Source organism: Nicrophorus vespilloides, unplaced genomic scaffold (genome assembly GCF_001412225.1).
Source record: "Nicrophorus vespilloides isolate i.1.1-1 unplaced genomic scaffold, Nicve_v1.0, whole genome shotgun sequence".
NCBI classification, from domain to species: domain Eukaryota; kingdom Metazoa; phylum Arthropoda; class Insecta; order Coleoptera; family Silphidae; genus Nicrophorus; species Nicrophorus vespilloides.
In genome coordinates, this window is record NW_017096067.1 from 47,896 (window position 1) to 72,161 (window position 24,266).

At 38.9% G+C, this 24,266-nt stretch overlaps 1 protein-coding gene and 1 long non-coding RNA gene across 8 annotated transcripts in view; both read right to left on the bottom strand.

Annotated features, from left to right (window-relative positions):
- Window positions 1-19,053, bottom strand: part of LOC108569346 (rap1 GTPase-activating protein 1) — a 58,368-nt gene extending 39,315 nt beyond the window's left edge. Inside the window, exon 1 of one of the 7 annotated variants that reach the window (XR_001891332.1) lies at window positions 17,678-18,248. Coding sequence is in view for 5 of the 7 variants with exons in the window: in XM_017930856.1 (XP_017786345.1) it covers window positions 17,678-17,799 (122 nt within the window). In the remaining 2 variants the exon portion in view is untranslated. Of the gene's footprint in view, window positions 1-10,009; window positions 10,613-17,677; window positions 18,249-18,986 lie in introns of those variants that run through there. The other 6 variants (XM_017930865.1, XM_017930856.1, XM_017930858.1 and 3 more) reach the window with 6 other exon arrangements.
- A 1,491-nt stretch (window positions 19,054-20,544) lies between these two features.
- On the bottom strand, window positions 20,545-23,739 carry LOC108569344. Its single transcript, XR_001891331.1, has 2 exons — window positions 23,440-23,739; window positions 20,545-20,803 (listed from the first exon to the last, which is right to left on the bottom strand). It is a non-coding gene; the product is annotated as an uncharacterized LOC108569344 (long non-coding RNA).
- Window positions 23,740-24,266: the final 527 nt, after the last annotated feature.

Here is a 24,266-nt window from a genome sequence, read left to right on the forward strand (position 1 = left end):
ATCATCCCAATCCGATAATGGACCGGACCCCTCTTTGTTATGTAACGCGGGGCACTCCGGACAGCGACCACCGGAAACAAAACACGTGCGGCAGAGGAGCGAAACTTGCGATGACCGATCTGTCAACGTCATCAAATTGAAAGGAGAGAGAGAAAAAAAAACATGACGAAACGGGTGTTGGATTTTGATTGAAGTTGAAGAGTAGGTGACGAATGCAGCGGTCAAAAAATGAAATCAGATATTCGAGTGGGGAAACAATACTATGAAGGGGACGAAAAACCGGTAATCATAATAATGGTGATAATAAAATTGGATCATTTGCATAAATGCGTGCAAAAAAAAACTTGATCCAAATCCGTTAGATGGAGCAAATTTAATATCCACTCGATACGCGTTACTCAACAAGTAATGAGAAGAGTACTTACTTACTTACTACTTGCATTTCAACAGTATTATGTTGTGACATCAAAACTAATTATTCCGTTTTAATTGCACGAGATATATATGGGAGTTTGTGAATGTGTGTCGTGTATTTTAATTGGGAATGGTCCGAAGAACCGAACCGGAAGTGGAAGTCGCAGGGCCAGACGCGCGCCTACTTATTATCATTATTATTGGTGCGAGGTGCAAGTGCGCGTGCCGTAATGGGTTGTAGTAATTAAGTAAAGAGAGAGATTATACTCATTAAAAGTAAAATAAGTACGCGACACGGAAACAAAATATGCGCTCGCGTTTGTTATAGGAAACGAAACGGTCACGCCAATTGCGCAAGCACACCTTCTTCCGTCCGTCCGTCACTTCAACCTTCCAACCACCCAAAGGTAGTTTGCATCAACCCCATCCTTTCTTACGTTCATATCCTTCCGACGTATTTTAAACAGATTCAAATATACTTATTTAACACAATTATATAATAACTGTACATAGTCATTCCAGAAACAAATACAACATACAACACATAATTATTAGGAAAAGCTAGGTAATGAATTATAATTATTTCTAAACAATCTAAATCATATAGACTCAACAGTATAGCTTTCAACAAAAATGGGTCTGTTGCATCGTTCGTGATATTTAAACGTTTTTAATTGTGCGGACGGACAATAGGACACAAGCTAACCCGCATAGCATACAAATATGAATTTCCACGCGAAATATATTAATTACATAATTTATTTCTTCAATTGGCTTAATTGCTGCAACAGCCGAAGGAAACAATTAACGAAAACGGCGGCTATTTCCACACGCAAATTAAATGTCAACGCCGCCCGCTGTGAGACACACAATTACACGCCAAATTTACTTGCTTGCTTAACTCTCTTTCTCCTGATTGCTGATGTTATTGTACATTTTACGGTGCGTTTATTATTACGCGATTTGCATGAGAATTAAGATCACTTAATTGAATCAAAACATGCCCGAACAAAAAAAAACAACCGCTTAAACGAAAGCGAAAGTTGTCGTTCGACGCGCGCGGCGCAAAGGAAACAATCGAAAACTGCCGGCGCAAGTTACGCAATCGCAACAAGAATAACAATTGATATAGTGCGGCGGCGACAACAATAACAACAACAACAACAAGAAGCGCGGCCTTCAGGGTTTTAATGCATTGCAAATAAAGAGCGCTCGCATTGTGCAGGACTCCATCTATTGTCGATGCATAACTTTCACGTCGAACGACATTTGAGTTGCCTACTTCTCGAGATACAATAGAATATAAGAACATAATTTCCTAGGTTCTGAAAATAAAAATGCAGAAGAGAAGCAGAAGCAACAGCAGATTTACATAAAGGTGCAGATAAAGATGAAAAGGAGGAGGAAGAGGTTGCACACAGTTACCAAACTGTAAATTAGCGATAAGGACCAGAAGAAGCAGTCACTTGGATGGAAGCTGCGGAGATAAGGACCGACAGAATTGGGCACACGGTGCTAAAAGAAATGAAAGACGAAAGATACAAACAAAACGGGAGTGGAATAAGCAATAAATCCAAAGATAAACGGATGGAACGGATGTTTTATCGAAGAGGGAAAAAAAAAACCGTAAACATCAACAACAAAAATGTCAAACTTGTAACCAATCAAACAATCACATTACTTAAGTGTGTATTCATAATTATATATTCAATTGAGAAAAAATTAATTGAAATCGAATAATTTTACAATAAATAATTTAATAGTAAAAACAACTATAAACTAGCATGTAGCAAAATGGATAACTGTGCAATTGATTGATTTTGATACCGGAAAGATCGTAGACAGAGCAAAGAATAGTGTTCAAGAATCGCAGTCTATAGTGTAGTACAGTTAAAATTAGAGTCATCTCGCACCAAAAGAAAGTGGAGGGAAGTTCGTGAATGGGGAAATGTAAAAAAAACAAACACTGTAATAAGTGTTATCAAACAAGAAAAAATATTTAACAATAAATCATAGATTGATTAATTAATTAATCATTAAATTTACATAATTTAAAATCGATACATAATTTTAATTATAGTTACATTTAAATAATGAATATGACGTGGTAAAATCAAAACTAATCGATCGACTAAATCTCGCTTAATTCAACTAGTGAATGTCAATGCTAATGGCGGCAATAATAATGCTAAAATATAAATGATTTCATAACGGACTCTACGTTTTAATTAAAAGTTTCCCACAGAAGTCAGAAAAGACGAAGAAAATCAACAGATAGAAAGAAGAATAAGAATAAAAAGGCAAACTAACAGCGTTATATCCATGTAACTAGTAACCAATCCAGTTGTGTGCGAGTTGATCACATTTATTTTTTATTTACCTCTTTCTCTCGCACACTTATAGCTTCAGTTTAATTAGTTTGCCATGCCATTCAATCTATTTTTCCCATACACACACAACGATTTTGCTGCTCCCGTTAAATCCAATATCGCATCGAAGATCAGGTGTGTATGTTGCGCGTTTATTTCTGTTGTAGCAAATAAATCATACGATTATTACATTGAGAGCAGAAGAGAGAAGAAAAGAAAAAAAAACTTAATCGATTTCGCCCGAAACGAAACAAATCACAATCAGAATTTGGAAATGTAAACTGTAGAATTTCGCAAATTACATAGAACGAATCACAAAACCTAAATCTAAAATTTGTTCCGAAACGTAGAGTTAATTGATGCCTACACGAGAACGAAGTACCGAATTATGTTAATTCGATATTACCATTGATTCTATTATGTTTTTGCTTCTTTTCTTTTTTTTAATAAACGCCTCCTTACTTTATTCAAATACCTAACGATAATCGATTTGGTTTGCAGACTCGAAGGTCAAATAATGTTAGTTTGATGGCATTCGGCATTGCCACTTGGAGAAAAGACATTTTGATATTTTTATATTTTTAAATTAATTGTTTTATCTAGAAAAGTATTTATGAACGTTTCCGTGCAGAGAAAACGAGCAACTAGTGTGCAAACTCAGCAGGGAGTAATAATTAAAAATGAATACTTGTTTTAATCGCCTGCAAAGCCAGATGTCAAACATATAACACATAACGTTTGACGGTTCAATTATGGACGCGACGCAATCAATGTCTGGCGGCGGCATCGGCACCAGCAATGGATTGCAGGAAGTCGATTCGGGACGGCGGGAATTTCGAATTTCCGGCATTGGAAAGCAGAGCGCTTTATCGGTATATGTGTATGTGCATATATTTGCGTATATATGTGCGTTGTGTTTCCACGATCAATTAGAATCGAAGCCGACGAAGCCAACCGTGATGGTGAACGGGGGACCAATTAAGGACTCGTTGTTTGTGCTGTTAGTCGTTCTTGTTGTTAATGTTGTCGTTGTTGTTGGTTTCTTTCTTTCTTTTCTGCTGGCGCAATTTCAATTACAATTAAGAGCCCAGACCGGCCGGCCGTGTTTTTCCGCGATGGAAATTTCCGCGACCAACAATCTAAATGCAAATCAAAGAAACTGCATCATATTGGAGCGACGGAGAAACCAAATTGAAAATAGAAACAACAGGAAAACAATTATATAAGAAAAAAAAAATACGCAATCGGAAGAGTGAAGCATCGAAAGTAATTTGAATCAATGCAACCGCAAAAGGAATGATAGGAAATAGGAAAACGTTTATGGATTCGATCCAACTGAAAACAACCATCCTGAAAATTCCCAAACATCCAGATAGCAAGGAAAAGATTTGGTTGTTGTTTGTTTGTTATTATACGTCTGCGGTTGATGGGAACTGGAGAATAAAGAAAAGTGTAGATGGGCGGACAGATGCTCTCGGTTACATTTTCAAGAGGAAATGCATTAAGTTTATTTATCTATTTCTTCCTCTGACGAATGAATCTATTTCGAAGGCCGCATATTTGTGGGTTACGTCATGGATTCGTCGTAGCCTCCTCGGCTGCACAACCAAACCAAACCCAACCATCCAACCACCCACTATATTACAATCCGACTCAATTTCTAGATCAGTTCCTGCCGCAACAAATCCGCGAGATGTAATATGAAAACGAGAGAACGCGACAAGGATAAATGCAGCGTATATGTAAAACGACGATAATGTAGTAATGGTAATCATAATTGCGGCCGACCGGTAATGCGAAATCGACTCGGATCGTGTGTTACATAAAACTACTACTATATACATATAATACTAGTATATAAATATTTCTTTTCCTTGTGGTGCAGTGGTGTTACACTCTCCCATTTTTCTAGTCGACGTTTCGTTATTTGTCGATTTGAATGAAATCATTAGATCGGATCACGTGCATTTAGAAAACAAAATAAGTAAGTAAGCAAGCAAACTGGAATTATAAAATTCCTCGTTTCATTCTGACTACATTTCTTTTGATCCGCAATTAGACTCGTGCTCAATTGCAACATACATACTGTATATATGTGTGTGTGTTGTTCAAGTGGAGTGCGAGTGTTGGACGTGTGCTGTATGGTTAAGTGGACTCGAAGCCTTGATTACACCGTGCCAATTCAAAACTTACAAATATCCTTGCCAGTAGTGAAATCGATCATTTTTTTTTCCCCTTTAATGGCATGCCATTACATATATTGACATTGACTTGACATCTGGCAACATTCTTTCGCGTGATACCAAAAATAATAAGTATGACTTACTAAGCATATCAAAGAGGGGCGATTGTTATTTTCATGACAGCAAGAAGAGGAGATATCGCATTATTGACTCACCTGAAACAGAAAAGAGAAAATAAGCATTTAGTACACATGTTATAAACACTTATAGAGGAGAGATATGCATAAAAACAACCGGAAAAGAAAACATAATTATTACACTTAGGTCATCAAGCGTGATTCCATTTTTGGAGAATCCGATAATTTCTGAATATAAACTTCCATAGAACAATGAATCATGATTTGAGGCGTTGCATAGATTTCATTTGAATTAATGGTAATATTTGATAATTTAGCATTGTCATATAATTCTATCTGCAAATTTTACTGATATTTTTAAATTTAACATTTTCAATTCAACAACAACATATATATCGATGTGCTAATTCTATGATTTATTTGAATCATTTACATTCACTTGTTATTCCATTAATAGCAAATCGTCAAAATTATCGTCATACATAAATATTGAAATTTCTTAAAGATGCTAAATTTCTTGAGAAAAAAAATATAGCGTAAATGTACGTACATCAAAAAGTAAACACAAATTACTTCATATTTCCTTAGCAAAAGAAATACCGAGAAAAATAAATTTATTTACACAAGTATCTTTAGAGGGGGGTTGTAAAAATGTTAAAAGTTACGGTCGTCTTATCAATTCCCAATGGGGATGTATATTTGCCACTTGCAAACATTGATAAAAGTGGAGAATCGAAAATCGCTCCTTCACTGTTTACATAACGTCTGCAATTTTACAATCACATCTCAATGAAGCCTCTTCTTTTATCGATTTCACAGAGATAAGTCTCTTGGAAAGAAAACAAAAAAAGATAGGACAATGAGAGACTTTATATAAATTATAATGCATAACACAAAATACTGAATACACATGTATACTAACTAGTTCACTTCTTTTTCTATTCTTCCATATTTCAGATTCATTTTTTATAGAGCGTGCAAAATGAACGTGCAGAGCATTTGAAAGAGCGGTGCGTGTGTGTGTGTGCGCGCAATAATTAATAATAATTCGCAATCGAATTAGAACGCATTCGGAGTAGTTGTGAAAACGATTTTCTAAATGTACAGTTTTGGAATCGAATCGAAGGTATTGACATCTGCAAATGTTTTTTGAAATTTAAAACGCGCTCGCTCATAATCAAACAGCGAAGAATCCCTAAAATGGGGACGCGAAAGTTTCGCTCACTTCTATCTTTATTATCATCATGATTTTTCACTGCAACCAAGTGTTGTTCTTGTAATTGGTGTCATGCAATGCGAAGAGCTCATATTTCAATTAGTTTATTTGCGAATGCGACTGATGAACTCCTCGCTCTGAATCATCACCAAAAAGAGATGTTGTTACTGTTGATGATGATGAGGTGTGCGATGGAAGTGTGCAGTCGCGAACTTCGAGAGGCGATGCAATTAGATCGGCAGAAGAACACCGCTAATTATATGGTATTTGCGGCGCGAAACTGCAATTGCCTTAATCGACGAGAGCCACCTCTTTCACTTCTCAATTATCACCATGCATGCATACAAGCAGTAGCATTGCACAAAAGGAGGAAGAGATGGATTACCGATGTAAACGAGCGAAATCGATACGTTTCACGATTATGCAAATAAGAATGCAATTAATGATAAGAAATTAAGCAACGGATTGTGCGTTTCCGGTATGCAGAAAGAACGGTAATTCCCTCGTTTTTATTCGTTTGTTGTTTTTGTTGGTTGTTTCATGGTGCAGCAGCAGCAGCAGCATTAAAGATCGCATCGTATGTAAATCAGGCGAGGCGCGTATCCGAGTAGCCCAGGGCGCTGGCACATTTGGATGCGCTTCTTCTTCTTCATCATCATCATCATCAACTCCTTGCGTCCGGATAACCAGATACACGTATTTACCGCGAGAGAAAGAATTGTTGATGATGAGAAACGTGACCTCGAAAGGCATAAACAAGCACGCACACAAAAATAGGATGATATACATTTGAGTATTTTAATAATTGGATTTTGCAAATAACCGATGGAAGGAGGATGAAGGATGATCATCATGAATGGTAGCCGTTGTCTTATCCTCGCTTCCTCCTTCTTCTCTCAATGAAAAGCATCTACTAACATGTGCCTCCTAGTAGTAGTAGTTTCAGCTCTTATCAAGAGCTCAACGGAAAACGCTATTTGCGATTTGAATCATCTGGCATGCAGCGTCTGAATTAAACATGTGTTTTGTCAAGAACTGCAAGAAATCCATGAATGAATTCGCTTGTGCATTAAGTAATAAAGAATAATCTGCATAGATTAGCCACTTCCTCTCGTTCGTCTGCCTCTTTTCTCCTCCTTTCCACGAACGCGAAAGACGTTAAATTCTAAAGACAATCGGATGGCATCTGCCATTTTGATTGAGCAGATTGAGAAGAAGTCGGTCAACTTGCTTTGCAGATGGCTCAAATGTTGTTTTTCCCATTAAAATGACACACATTGCGACCTCATGATTTATATATTAATCATATCGCGAGCATCTGCTAAAAAAAAACTGGACCAGACCCATCCATACACGATTCGTACGTAAGTGGCAAGAGACATCTCGTTGAGAGGAGAACAGCTTGAAAGAGAGTATCGCAGAAAATGAAAGGAACGAGATGAGATGAACTGTGCTGCATGTTGTTGTTATTATTATTATTATACTTCTGTTTACCGAACAGAACAAACTACTTCGCCCGAAGATGCGAGGAACGAAAAACGTAAACATAAGATGACAGCTTGAAATAGGGGAAAGATAAATATGTTCTGGTTATGAATAAAACACATCTAGGCTGTTCCTTTCTCAGTGGTTTGGCTTTGCAAAATGAACAATCGAATTACACACATAAGTCTTAAATTGATGACAGTTTCAATAAACAAACTTCCAAATAAGACGACTACCGATACTAAATAGTAATGCAATCATATATTGTATAGTCGATTTCCTGCAAGTCGATCAAATTGTTTCGACTTAATAAACGGCCGAGACCAGAGTGAGCGTGGAAGCAGGAGCAGAAGCAGGTTATTAAACAATTATCGGAGACGCAATTTAAATTCATTTTTTTTTTGTTGGAGGAAGAGAGGTAGGAAGACTCTCTCGAGATTTTGTTTTTATGTCGCCCCGCGGCAATAAACCGCGATTTCGTAACGTTCTTTCTTCCATCCATCCATTCCGCATCCAAGGCAACCAGCGTTGATTTTGACGTTGTCGCCATGGTAATGTAAATAATAATAGCACATTAATATTACGGGACACGAGGACGGGTGCATGACTGTATGTGTGTGTGCAGTGCATTCATCGCGCGATGCGAATACGTTAAGAAGACGAAAATGAAAACGCGTAACATAGCAGAGGATGGACGAACGGATGGTATGCCATAGCATGGCTGCCACGGGTTGGATGGCAAAGTATGGCATAGCATCATAGCATGGCATTGCACGACACGGCACGACCGACGCAATGTGATGTGGGTCAATAACTGTGCGATGCCCTCTCGTCGCTGCTGCTGCCTCCTCTTCTCTCATCATCATCATCATGATACAGAACCTACTAGTACAAAAAAAAATGTATACATATATGCTCCTTCGAGCAACCGCAATTCATGTACACATGAAGCTGTCAAAAGAATTACTTTTGCTATGACGAGAAACAAGTGAGCGCATGAAATAAGTTTACAACTTGTACCGTTACCAATTCGAAATCCAATTTAAAATAATGGATACTTTAAATTCAGAAAAATGCGGTAGTCTGAAATCTCATTTGAATAGTATGCAAAGCACGGAAAACAATGATCAAAACACTGTAATATAATTGTAAAATATGGATATTCACTAAACAAGGAAATAGTTTACAAAGTAAATATTTATCTGAAATATCATGTAAATAGTATAGATTAGTAAATCTACTAACTATAAGAAATCTATTTAACTACTTGTTTAATTACTAATTCTTTTTAAAATGGTGATAAAATCGGTGGGACGATACCGTCCCCCCAAAGCGCTATTTAGTAGTGAACGTGAGGTGAATCGCAATCACAAGAAAGCAAGCAAGTCTTAGAAAGTGACTGCTGCAGGTTGACGTCTGACATAGGACAGTCGTCACCACCTCGCAGGCAAACCCAAGTAAGTAAGTAAATCAGTCGAAAAGTGATGGGTAGAGTATCAAGCGGCAAGTCCATTGTTCGAATTGAGTTTCTGTGCCATAAATGATCGAATACTGCGCTCCATTCAAATGCACTACGTGACGGAATCCGACGGAGCACGAACTCCCTTTTACGTACGTTTCGAAGCCGTCCATTCTTTATTTTTGTTTTCTTTTCGTATGATACATACACATTATTAATACGTTAAATTGCGCATTACGTTTCACCGGCAGTTTCTCTCCGCCGCACTACTTAATCCTCACTTATCCATTGTCGATTATTTGCACAAACCAACACAATTGGATTTCAATTTTCCATTGTTTACAAACTAGATTAGACGAAAAAATAATAAAATAAAAAAAAGGACGCTTTGAAAACATGAGAAAAACAATTGTCTATTAAATAATAAACGTACATTAGATTCAAAACGATATATCATGAATACATAAAATACTCAGATTGTATAGTAATATTATATATTCAAAATCTTCCTGTATTTCCAATCAATCAAAGTAAGCAAAAAAAGCTTCATTAAAATTACTCTATTTTTATTTTTCTATAAATGTTTCATTATCTTAAAGATAATTTAATTTCGTAAATAATATATGTAATCATCAATAGTTTAAAAATAAATGTAAAGAAATGTACTCAAATTCATATATTGAATCTGTCATGTGATTCACAACAACAACAACAACGGGCGTTGCTGACAAGTTTACTTCATTTACCCATTATTCTCATTGGTGACTAACTGCTCTAGCATTTGTATCTTCAGCATGATCGACGAATAAATCCCAAAAGGACAACAAGAAACGTCGTACACATACACAATTCACTCACTCACTCAAAACCGAGGGAAAAAGGAGAGGAGAAGGAGATCACCGAAAATAATAGTTCGAATCGCTGATCGTAAAAGAGAGAAAAAGAAGAAAGTAACAAACAAAGAATAAAAACAAACTAAAGTTGTATCCGGAGAGATAAACTCGTCGTCGATGGTGCTCGAGTGTTTCACATGTTCGATGATCCCCGGGGATGGAAACACGTCTCGAGTCTATCTATGGCTGTTTGCTCTGGTACGAACTACGTTCGTTCTTGGTACTGTCTGCGGTGGTAATAACGATTTCGTTTGAGGAGAGGATGGGATGGGAGAAGAAGAAAGTCGCGGATGTGCGGCCTGTGGGACACCCACATCGGACGAGCGCGCGTCTTGGACTGTTGTCGGTGGCGGCGGCGGCGCGGGATTCTTGTGTATCACGACGAGCGGCAAACTGCAACGCAACGGCAACCGACCATAGGATGGATGACGACGTGCGGCAACCGCTCCTCCTCGTCGTCCTCATCTTCCTTCCACATCCACCCACACGCGCCCCCCATCGTACCATTGCGAAAACACTACGCAAGCCCTAGCGCATTCATCCCTGCGGAAATCCGGGGCTGCTACACTAATTGCCTTTCATAATTAAAGCTCGCCCTTCAACAATAAACACGACAAGTTGGAATAATTCAACAATTCAACAATTGTTACAATCTAATAGAATATACAAAAAAGAAAGAGGACCAAGCAGCAGAAACTAAAATTAACCAATTGCTGTTCTTACATAAATTTGATATCGATATGGGTTTGGAGAACTGCGCGCACTTTAACTGCGGTTTAAATTACACGCCTGTTAAATCGCACGATCATAAATTGACCCTAATTACATGGTATTAACATACATTTCGTCCCTTTTCCTTAAGAGCTCTAATATTTCAATCTCTACCTGACCTAACTGCCGGTTAACCTAAGCGCGCAGCGTGAAGCTACTACACCACACTAGTGTTGTTGTCGCATTAATTCATACCCATGCCATTTCAGGATTTACGAAAGTTCTTAAATTAAATAAACCAAAATAAATTAATTAATAATCAATACGTGATTGATCATAGCTTTCGCATTCGATTTACATTCCGTTTAATTGCCCTATTTTGATTGATTAATATTATATAATCATTGTTCCTTTGCGTTGCATTGTAAATCAATCATTTATGATCATATATATCACGAGGAATTGAATTCGCGTAGCTTAAAATCAATGGAGCATTGATATGTTTTTGTGAAGTGCAAACAGCGCAACTGAATGCCTATTCTATTCTATACGACAAACGAAATAAACATAATTTATATTTGCTCTCATATTGTCAGTTAATTTCCGAAAACAGGTCTGATCCTTAGGGTGGAGGATACAGTAATTAAGTTCAATTTGGAAGGAGATTCGCTGCAGCATCTGCTCGGAACAATCGCGAGATGCCCTTTGTGCGCTCACCTCTATTTACGCGACGCATCGGAGGCAATAAATAAACTCGCGACAATTAATATCAAAAATAAATAAAAAGAGGAGCAAACAGTGTGTGAGAGAAAGACAATTTCGGACTTCGGTCAGAGAGGTGGATGGAACTGGCCGAACAAAAGGGCGCGCGCGCCGTCCTCAATGCGGAATTACGTAAATTTCACACCCCTATAATTAAGAACCCAAACAGATTCTATGATTTACGGGCGTTTTAACCATTCGTACACCCTCCCTAAAACGAAGCCCGCTTTAATATTTTTTCGGTCATTGTCCGAGAGGAAGGGGTCGCATCATAATCGGACACGGGTCAGCGGTGCTGCGGGACGCATCTGGACGCACAACCCTTTCCTCTCCACTCGCTCACTACACTCCATACCCATCCACACGATTCCTCAATAGCACAAACCCCAAAAGTTTAATTTAACAACGAATGAAAAAAAAAATAGTCTGCACGAAACGAACATTTTTGTATCATATCGAATTACGTGCGCATTGTTGCGGTGCATAAATCAGTTGGGGTGGATGGAAAGCGAAAAAAAAAAAAGAAGAGAAGAGTTGGCCCTTGATTGGGATTAATTTGCTGGGCCGAGAGCGACAATAAAAAAATTACCTGCGATTTTTCCGTTCCCTCTTTTTCAAAAGAGTTATTAATTGCGCTTTTTCATTTCTGCCCTATTATAATATTTAATAATATATATATTCAGACGCTCGCGCGCAACTGCACCAGAATGAAACAAAAAAAAAGAGCAATTTTATGTAATACAAAGCCGACTGCTATATATGCAACATTATATAAATTATTAGGTAAATTCAATATTGTAAAATATTGCAAACATTTTCCCACAATGAATCATTACGATGACTCGAAAATGCTATTGTATTGTTATATTTATCAAAAAATGATTAAAATAAATTTGAAATAAGCTTATTGTTTACTTAATAGAAATATTTTAAGAGAGAACAAATAACTTTATCAATTATTAGAAGATTGATAATCTACGCATGTTCTGCAAGTGATAGGGTCGGTCATTGATGAGATGAGTGAGTAATATAGTAATATAATTTTGGTAAGGAATGGGAGAAATGACGGATGCAAAGCAACCAATCCACCCCTTGTTATTATCATTTGCAATGAATAGAAGAGTATGAATATGGAATATAGTATATACATAAATGGATGGAATCGATATGATGGATGAATGCATGGCATTGTGCAACGGAAGTGCCGAAATTAGCGCGCCAAATCGGGGCCACCAAATATGCAGCAGAAGAAGGAGCGCAAGAAAAGCGAAGAGCAGTATGCGGCGCGCGTACAACACACGACGAGAGAATGAGACGAAATGAATGAAAAACGAAGGCAAGACGAAGATGGAACGATCGCTTAAGGAGAGAGGAGAGGAATACAATGGGGCGTATTGTGCAATTGTTTCGCGTGCAAGCCGCAAAGGAAGAGGATGTGCGGTTGCTGTAAACGATTAAGGACGTGCTCCGAACTACGAATGATGCACCACCACCATCACACATCCATCGTTCTTCGTCCTCTTCTCTTTCAGTTCTCCCAATCGTATTGCGTAACAGATCATCAAACAAATGACAATTGGATACGTAAGGATATCGAATAATTGAAGTGAGAGGATAACGATGAAAGAGAAAGACGGGGGGCGATAAAGCCTCTCTCATCTTATCGAAGCTCGGTGTCGACTGTAAATACTGATCAGGGTCAAAAAACCGAATCCTCAAGAGATCGACCCGCATCGCTCGTTATCGGATTTCATAAATAAGATTAATAAGAGGCATTAATTAGAGGGACGAACCACACCTCACGATCATTGCAATCGCAGATTGCGCAAACTTCGTGCAACGATCAACCAACCACCCCTCGCACCCCTCTCGACGACTTGCGGACGCGCAGCTGACACGCCGTTTCATTTTTTTTTCTCTTCTCCCTCTTCTACCGGGCCAGTTTTAATCGGCTTTGCTTTGGTCATAGTTGCGTGATTCTGGTCCGATTGTCCCTCCATTTCTGATGACCGACCCCCAGTATAATTCTATTCATTAAGCTGCGACAGTGAAATAATAAGTAGGCAAATAGGAATGTGTAAATCGGATCGATTGATTTCGTCTATACTCTGGCGCAGGGGATGAATTGAGTCGTTACGGTGACCGACCCACCACCCAAAATTTCCGGTGAAATGAAAAAGCCACCCCAACACCAGAAAAATAAATTAAATCAAAACAAGTTCCTCCTTCTTCTCTCTCTCTCTCTCTCCCCATCGCCCCAAACATTACTCTAGGTTAGACCAAATAAATTAAATGAAAGATACATGTACGGACCGAAAAGCAAGCAAACAATTTCGCCCGAAACAACAAACAATGCGAAGAACGTAATTGAATTTTGACAGCAGCTGCTGCCGATCATGCGAAATGAGACGAACTTGCATACACAAACAGCGTGGATAAATATATCAAACATGCACTTGAAAATGTTTCTTTCGAAGCGACAAATTCAAATGAAGAAATTAATAATCAGGAAATTAATTGAAAATGCTTATGCTTATATGGAAATGTACTTATGCACGTGCGCGATAGCTGACACATATTGAAATATACAATACATGCAATGCTAGATTAAATACTTGGCAAGTATCGCGTAGTGAGAATTTATACTTGGTATTGAAATAAACATAAAGTTCCCACATTCAAATTATATCAAAGTGCTAAACTAATTTAATCTTTGAATTTGACAGCTGTCAATGTTGACGAACGATTGCGGTTATAGCGTTTCGGGAAGAGAGCCGCATTTCGTCCAACCCGCTCGCTGATGAGCACTTCCTGCGGACCCACCAATTGCCTGACGGACAGGACTCTACTCTACATCCAAGGACGAAGCGCGGTAATTTCGAATTAATCTGTAATAGGCGTCCGTCCGTTCGTTCATCCGTCCGTTCGTCCGCGAATAATAACAAATCATGTTCCGAGCGTGCGTTACGTAAATACTGTCATCGCATCGCTACGTGCCGTGCATCTTTTATCGATTACTGGATGGATCAGAAGGTAAACAGAGGTGCAGCGAACGGTGCAGCATTACATAACGCAACGGAGATAATGATAAGGACGCATCTTAACCCAAATTGGGATGAAAATATCCCCGGTTTAGGTTCGCTCCGATCGGTGATTAGCGTAAATCTTGTCCAAAGCTGATGGCGCGATATCGCGATATAGCGTCGTGCCGCGGGGACGCGATCTCTAATTGAAATCTAACGAACCGCAACGCCGATCGCGCATCATTCCCATGCTCTCTCCCTCGCTGCCGCATCCGCCGTTATCTTCTCCCATTTCTTTCACGGATCAAATAATAAAATTTATTATTCCTAGATATAACGCAGAGCGAGGAGAATCGAAGAGACAGGGGGAGAGAGAGAGAAGGAAAAAGAAATGAGGCCGGGAGGATTCGATCACGTTTCCACTTAAAACGCTGCCCGAGAAAAGAAAAGAAAAGAAAAAAAAAATGGAGATGGAGAATAGAAGAGAAGAGGAGATGCACCATCCGTGGTAGAGAGGAAGGAAACTAATTGAGCGCGTCCGATCGTTATGCATTGATTAATTGGCAGCTCTCGTATACCGATATGCCCCATAATTGACAGCTGTCAACTTCTTTGCAAATGAAATGTAATCAAATAATAAAAATCGAAATAGGAAAGCAACAATTGGTGGCCTCCTGAAAATCGATTGTGGTGCGAAACGGACGAGATGGGGAATCCATCTAATTGCATTATTACTGTGAACGAACGAAGTAAACCCCGTCGGTGAATGCCCTTCGGTTACTACATTGCTAAACAAACAATTTCAACAATTAACAAATAACGTATCTACGCATGCACATCGATAATCAAAATTTAAACAAACATTAGCTATTTCGATGTAAACCTGAACTATCTTAAGATAATAAAATGATAATATAAAAGACTGTGCCTTAAATAATCTCGACGTGTAAATGTTTGACAGGTGAAGAATGAATTGCGCGAACGTTACTTGAGTGGTGGTCATCGATATAGTAGGTAGTATCGCACCCCCCGAAGAGTGGCCCGGCGTTATTAACCCGTTCCTGTCACGTAATACACCCCAAAGAGGATTAGAACAGATTGGAACGGCAATTGTTAAAGGTTGCTCACTTGGAAAGCGATCATCCACTCCACCGAAATACTACTAATACTCTTGACCCGACAACAAATGTTGCATACGGCAGCAGCAGCAACAAGCGCGAGACTTCGTAGGTCTCTAATGTTTATTTATGTAAGCGCGTTTTGTGCCCCGTCTCCCTCGCACCTTCACCGATTTAACACCATTTTTTCTCTGCATCCTTCTTCTCTGGAAATGGTGCAGGAAACGCGCCCAAGGACGTCCGGTGGTGAAACGAAATCGAATTGTCATTGTGTGTGTCTACGCCCACCGGCCGAACACCACCACACACACACACACTACTTGCCATTATTGCTTGCTACCTTTGCTCTGCATATGCTAATACATGCACAAACTAATGCACACAATACATACAGAAAACCAAAGACAAACATCTGTTCTTATTGCAGTTAAAAGCATGAAAATCGAATTCAAATACAAGAAATATCATCTTTTATAACAACGTAAATTATGAAAAAACCTATAACATCCTCGGGTTAACATGAATGAAACGAACATAGAAATAAACAGAAAATTTGATACAAAATCTGATGTCGATGTATCATCCATTTTAATGTAGTTTTGGGTAAAACGTGGGTGTACTTAAAATGACAGAACAACCGTAATCCTTCTCTGAAATCTCGGATTACATTACATAACGAAAATAATCGTGTTTTGTTTTTAGAAGGAAAAAAAATGCCAACGCAGCGCGACACTGCGTTTCTTTCATTTCGTCGATTTTTTTTTATTATCCCTCTCCGAGTTTGCTTGTTGAATAGACGGGGTTGAAAACCTCCATCAAGGAGAAAGGGGAGGGGGAGGGAAAGGTTAGGAGTGGAGGACGGACTGTCGGTCCTCACGTCAACGCGGGGAGAAATAGATAGAAAGAGCGAGAGAGAGAGAGATTAATTACACGCCAAAAGCTAAAAACGAATCTTCTCCCCGAAGAAAGAGCTTTCTAAAAATAAACGCAAGCTTTGTCCCCGACGAGAGGAAGAAAAAGGGTACGATAGTTTCATTTTCACTTAAATTTTCATCTTAAAACGAAATATGATAGATGATCTAAACAATATTGTGAACTTCACAACTCTGTTTCGATAAACAACGAGTCCAAATGTTGACGTTTCATAGAAATGTAAGATTTCGTATTTAAAGTCAATGACCCTGACTGAAATGCATTGATTAAAAAAAATATATAATTAATGATACGAACCTAAATTTAACACACGATGCAATAATTAATAAAACATTCATTACTAAAAATAATGAGAATATTTCAAGAAAAAGAGCCTCAACTAGATTTAAGTAAAAATATTCATTCAAATAGAATATCGGATAAAGTAAATTGAAGTTAGGTCAAATTGGAAGCCCAATTTAATGCTCTAATTATCAATGCCGAATACTCCTCTGTGATCCTCCTAGCATAACTAATTTAAGAAAATAGATAGGCGCTATTAGAAACTATATAATTAAATTTGATTATTGTGCATAAGTGGAATTATTATTTGCAATATTTATAATAATATTGTATGGATGATCGGCACTGAATTGGACAAGAACATATTCCTTTGTATATGAAACATGAATCTAGAAACTTTAATTATCGCGCGTATTCAATTGGAACTTAATTGAAATAATGGCAAGAGTTGTCCGGTGATGTCTTCTACTATTGGTTTAAAAGACGAGAATCCAGGGTAAAATCAGATGAACAGTACTCGAGTAATAATAGAAATAGGTTGGCACAAGAGCTACGTTCTCGATTTGCGCAGGATACAATTCGCTAACACAATTTACATTCGAAAATGGAAAAGCGTAAAGTCTGTCTCTCGATTAGAATTACAATTAGATGCGCATTTTGTTTTTGTTGTCGATTTGTGTTAAGGTTCGAACCTTCTTTGGTGCGAGAAACGTCCCCGAAGAGGCACGACGGGCGGGACCTCCGGGTCATGGGCCGCATCCAGCTCGAATTTGGCCTTCCTGGCCGTAACACTGAGCGCATTCTGAAGCACCATCGTCGCGGCGTTATCCTTAATAAAATCCACCCCAAGTTGCTCATCACATCACCCACATCTCGCGCAGAAGAGTACCGCCGCCGCGGCCGCACGCGTTCCGAGATAAAGCAAAAGCAGTCGCAGCTCCGGAGAGACCAATCTCCTCGGTGGAGGCTCGATTACAAACTGCCGGTTACCGCCGCCGCACAGCGCACTTATTATATATTATTACGGGCGCGCTTTATCTCCGCCGCCGTCGCCGCACTCTTCCTTCTTCGCCTTCGCCTTGGTTGGGCCTTCCACAGAAACGCTCACTAACAGATACGAAAATAGACTGACGCACGCAAGCGAGCAACGAGCACGCACCGTGTGTGTCGTCTCTCTGAAAAACACTGAATTTGGAAGAATAAACTCATTTACATCTCCCCCGAAACGCGACTTCCGCAATTGAAATGCGAAACGAATACGATTAAACTCGAATAATTGGAATCGAGTCGGGCGATAATGATGATGGTAAGTAGGTAAACGCAATGTTGGATGGTGGAGGTGGCGGTTAACGCTGGAGCGCAACAACTGGAGCGGATTTGCATGTGTGTGAAAGTAAAATTGCATATCGTAACGCCGATTTTGCGGCCCCAAAAGCGACGACCAAACAAAAGTTTACAAAAGCTTAGACGAAACCGAAAAATCCGGCGAAAAAATGAAACGGGTGCGACATCTGTGCGTCGCACACTTATATAACACCGCGACTTCCCGATAGCAATCACGAAATTTCACTTTCGTTCCTAATTTCAATAACAATATAATGTCATCTTCGCTTAGGAGTGCTATTCGTATCATAATCTACATTTAAACAATAACCAAAGCGCATCTTTAGCAATAATTAGTGCTTATTTCCATTTGGAAACGTACAAGCGATTTTGGGAATTATATGGATTTAACATTAGCAGATAAACATCAATAGTGGTATGCAACTCTTATTACGCAGCAGATCCATCTGACGCCGAATTGCGCAATCACAATTCGGCGATGTCGCAATTACGAAAGTTTCCAAACAAATGAAAATACGCTTAATTACTCGTAACGAACCGCAAAATACAACAACTTAAACACAGATTTTTAACCTAAACTGAAACGACCAGGCGAAATAGACGTAAAAAAAAATGAATGAATGAAAATGCGTTGCATCATTAATAAAATCCACTGACCTTAAATTTTCTTGGTCCGAAGGATCCGAGAGCCGCGGAAAACCAATCCTGAATGCGGCGATGATCGCTTTTCACCGTTTCACCACCGAGAAAAACCGCGATTTTCCAAGAGAAAATCCGTTTCGCGACGCGTACTCGACAACTGATCGGCGCGTACCCACGCCGCACCGCGCTAGTCAATGACAGGTCCACGTACATTGACGGCGAAAATTTGAATTGGAAATAAAAATATCTAAGGAAATCTACGGTTTTCCGCGAAACAAAATTAACAGAAACGCGTGGAATTTAATTTAGAATTTTTCCGCGTACTTTGCCGATCGCGCCGTGGAGATTTTTGAAGAAAATTTCGCGATCGAAGCGAATGACAGCTCGAGTCAAAGGAGCGACCGTGAGAATTGTTTGAAACTTGCAAAAAAAAAAACAAAAAACTAATAGAGATAAACAAAAGCGAAGCGATCAAGCCTTAGTGATTTTGATAAATCCGGATAATTCTCGAAGATGTTGATGCGATGATTCGAAGTGATCAATTGTGCAAAGGTAAACATGTTTCTTTTATTCTCATTTGGTTTGGTTAAAAATATTATTTAATAAACATAATATTCAATCGTAGGATGAAATTTGTTTGATATCTTTTTGCTTTCGAAGGAGCATGTGGAATGTTGTATGGCAATTGAATCGAAGGGAAATATTTCCATATCCAATCGAAGAATGTTTATAATCAAAGTAGGTGGGATTCGAATTAGGAGAATTCAATTGTTTTAGGAGGTTATAACTTTATTTGAAACAAGTGAAATCCAACAACTTTCATATATATATATATATGCTCTCTGTACACTCTCTCATCTCATCAAATACTCTCAACGTTTCGTAAAATCTCTTCCTCTCTCAACAAGACGCACATTTCCTCCTCATCTCTTCGCTCGATCCGAAGAAAGAAAGTGCAAAATATAAATATTCAAAATATGTACATGTCCAATTCGCAACTCATCACATCGCAAGTGTATTTATATAATAATTATTATCATCATCGGAGTGTGCTTATCACATAGTAACCACCCGTTACGAAACAAAAAACAAACAAACAAACGAGTTCATATTTAACAAAAACATATCAATAATTAGAAAACAAAAACATGTTGAGTGTCAAATGAAGTTTCAGGCATGATGGATTGGGGATAGAATTCAAACGAACTACGGCTCAACACTACAGTATTTTTTTTGTTGTTGTTCCTGCTACAATTTAGACATTCGGTTTCTTCATTTCTCGTCCATCTACTCGAAACGGCTAACTAATTTACGATGGCCACAGCGAAAAACGTCATAACATCTATCATCGTCTCCATGGCAACGAGTCTCTTCGGAGCAATTCTTATGAAATATTGCAGTAACCAGGCAACCAAATTGTTTGTGTTTGCCTTTAGGATTCATCTGTTTCTAGGGGGGCGGGGTTTCTTCCAGTTCCATTATTATTTTGTTTTTTGCAAACGGTTATTAATCATATTGATGACGTTTCTCAAGTGGGCTGATATTATTCGATTATTATATAATTTAGAGTGTGTTTTTTTTCAGCTTTTGTTGCTTAGCAACCCTGCTGCATGAGCAGGTTGGCCAACTTGAAGATCCTCCACCAGGCGGTCCAGGAGGATCCGCCGGACGGCGATGACGTCGCACCGCCGCCCCCGGCCGACGCCGCCGACAGCTTCGACGGCGAGTTCACCGCCGACGGGGAATCCCCCTTGCCGTTCTGAGAGCTGATCGCCGGTGACGTCATAATTGCTACCAACAACAACACAAAACACACTTAACAGATCGCTAATCTAAAAGAGAAGAAAGTAAAAATGTATAAAAATTAAATCGATTCAATTATTTGTCGAACGGCATTCAGATCATCGAAATTTACAAATGTTATCGTATTGTTTGTTTCGGTTCATTAATTTTTTTTTTATTCAAGTTTGGTACGTCGCCTCATTTGAAAGTTTGCACACAGTAGCTGATTTGACTGCAGCTGTCATTTTCAGTTTTTCCCAAAATTTTCTTCAAAAATTTCATTAACCCGCGTTTAAATTAAGAGAGTTTTATCGGAATTTAAAAAATACACCTTTCCACCAATTTTGTTTAACCAAAAACGCTTTTATAAAGCGAAAAAATCGATATTGCATTATCAACACAAATGAATACAGACATGTCATTGACAAGCGTTGTGTCACGTGATGACGCGCACTCGGCGTCATAATCGTAACAAGTGCACGTCTCCAATAATTTTCCGATGAAAATCTCAACTTTCCTTATTGATAATCAATATAATTCGTTACTTTAAGCTCAAGTGAAATAATTCCGAAATCAAAAATTGCTGGTGAGTATTTTTTTTTCACACATTCAACACTCTCAGAATATAGCTTAAGTAAATTGCTTTAACTTGGAATAAAATACGGCAAGTTTTGTGGATGTTTCCGCATGAAATTAATTCGTAAATTGATTTTGAATTGTAGTTGCGCAGCAAGCAAAAAAAAAGCTGTTACGTCACGAGGCGCCGCCAGATGGCGCCATCTATCCGTTTCGAGATCGACCGTGTTAAGGGGGAAGTTTACCCGGTGGCAACGATTCAAAGGGTGTGCGATCACTAAAACCGGAACTTCTGCTTGATAACTGAATACAGGTGAGTTCTGTTTTAATGAAACGTTATATAATTTTTACTACATGAGTCATCTGTGGAACTTACTAATTCGCTTATTTAATGAGTGAGTTTACAAAAAAATATTTTCCTTTCGTTAATTCCGTTTATTTTCGGTTTAATTGAAAGAGAGAGAGAGCGGAGCAGGTTTAAAAATAAGGACGTGTTATGTATTTTTGGGTCGCGCAGGGCTTAGTCAGTCGCAGTTTCCTTTTAATACTCTTTTTATTATTTATTTTTTTTTATTATTATGCTTCGTCTTCTATAGTGAAAGAGAATTGGTGGAGCGGAGTGCCAGGAATAGACGGATTGTAACTGAGAAACTACATTAATCATCCCAAAAAAAAAAAGAACGAAGCAGGAAACGGAATGCCCAAGTTGGCGTAATTTTAGCCCAGGTTTAGTACGCTTTTTTTTTCCTTCTTCTTCATTTGAGCCGCTAAGTCAGGTGATTACGAAAGCAAAAATAAATGTAACAGTGTCGGTATGCGCTTATGCAAGTCATTAACCTTTACTAAGCATATCGGATATAAAGTTCATTTATGTATTGTGTTAACGTTTATTGCTTTTTCTGTTGTGTATATTTGATAAAGTACCAACAAGTTAAAGTTTATAATAACGTACATTAATACAATATCAGATTGAGTAAACTTATGCTTAAAGTAAGCATAACGCTATTATTGTGTTATGCAACGAAAGGATTATCTGCTAAGTGTTAGAGCACATACTGCTGCTGCTGCTATTTCCAAATCATCGTCGGCGCGATTACCATCCAAATACAACAATTAGAATTTTACGCGGCTTTCGCAACGTTTTCGATGCTCGCTGTAACAATGTGACCGATGCGGTTAAAGTGTGTTTACGGAACTCTATCTATCCGATGACTTTAAATATTGCGATGAGATGTGTGCATTACGAAACGCCGGGCCCACGCGCTCTTCCCGAACACGAGCTGCACGAAAATTGAAAGAAGAGAGCGAGAGTTTGAAATGTATAAAGAGCGAGTGAGAGTGAATGTAGAAAGGTCAGAGCTTACGCAATTGGACACACGCACGGCGAGCACAATGGGTGCGAGTGAGCGCGGCGATAAGTGCAAACACGCACTCGAAGTCGAGCAGATAAACACGCCTAATTGAATCAAACAAAACAACGATGTGGACGTGTGTTTCCAAAACGTTCAAATTGAAAACAGATATTCCATATTTCCATGTAGTGCGTGTACGGTTTGGGTTGATTACGTAAAGCGTTAAGACTTCAACGTTATTGGGTCACCATTAGATTTTTTCAAATTATTTCGAAATTAATTGAATTGGAATTAGTTACATTTTATTGTTGTGATTAAGATTTATAATAAGTGCATAACCTTCGTATTAATTAATCCTCAGTTTGCTTGTTTTTTTTTTGCGAGAAAAGTTGGTAATTAAGTAGAAAATCATATAAATTATGTAATTTTCGTATATGCAAAGGTTAATTGACTTGAAAGCGATGAAAATCGAAAGTGTTCGTTTTGATTTTCGTGGAAAGTTCGCCAAATGTAATTTATTATTAAGCGGCAACAGGGGAAAATCAATGAATGCTGAAACGTGAATATAATCAGCTTGAAGCAGTCGACGCATTCGCGAAAATAAATTGTGAAAATATGAGAGGGGAAAATCGATATCCGTTTGTGACGCAAGTCGGATTTGCAAGGTCCCAGAACCGAATGTCACCAAAACAAACAAACAAACAATGCCTGTATGATCTTTCGCCGATGCATTTATGTACATGTATATCTATACTCACTGGCTTCGTACTTGCAGAAGATTATAAAACCACCCTTGACCCTACTAGACTCGACGTCTTTGCGCTGGATCACTTCCGTTTTCGTGGGGTAACTCTGGTACCTTTTTTGCTGGATGCTTGTTCCTTCGGGAGTTGTAGAGATCTGCGATGGGCAAGCAGCGGGAACGCACTGTGTTTATCGGGGGCGGCCCCGGCAAGGTGCGCGCATTTGACCCACTTCCGGTCGGCCGACATGCGCCGACGCCGCAAGGCCGCGCCACCATCGATCGCGACGCCCACGCCGATCCGCTGCAGCAGAGAGTCCAGCTGATCGGCGTCCCGACGCATCGCGCCAAAATATCACGTACACACGCGCGCTCCCTTCATTTCCGCACTCGCGCATATGCGAATTCCAAACAAAATAATAATAAAGTAAAACCCAAAAACCGCGCGATTAACTCCGGAGTAGGCGAAAAGAAACCGCAACCTTGACACGGAAAATGGAAAACCTAGTTGCGTAACGCGTGTAACCGTCGATGAAAATTGGTCAATTGGTAGATTGATACGATCGATCACATAATCACCATCTCGCTCTTTTTATTTTCGGTTACTCGATTGGCCCCAATTTCGTAACCTTTCATTGATTGCGAGTGAACATCGCCGTTTCGGCTGCGCTCGCATCCCATTCACCGTTCAAATAGTTCTGCTCTTCGCTTGCAAAGCAAAGACCTCTCTATAAATGTATTGCAACAAAAAAATAACATTATAAATTATTTATAATTTTTTTTGTTTCTGTACATTTTGAGAGCTTATCGAGAGAGGTAGTGGTATTTCGAAATTTGCGGTGA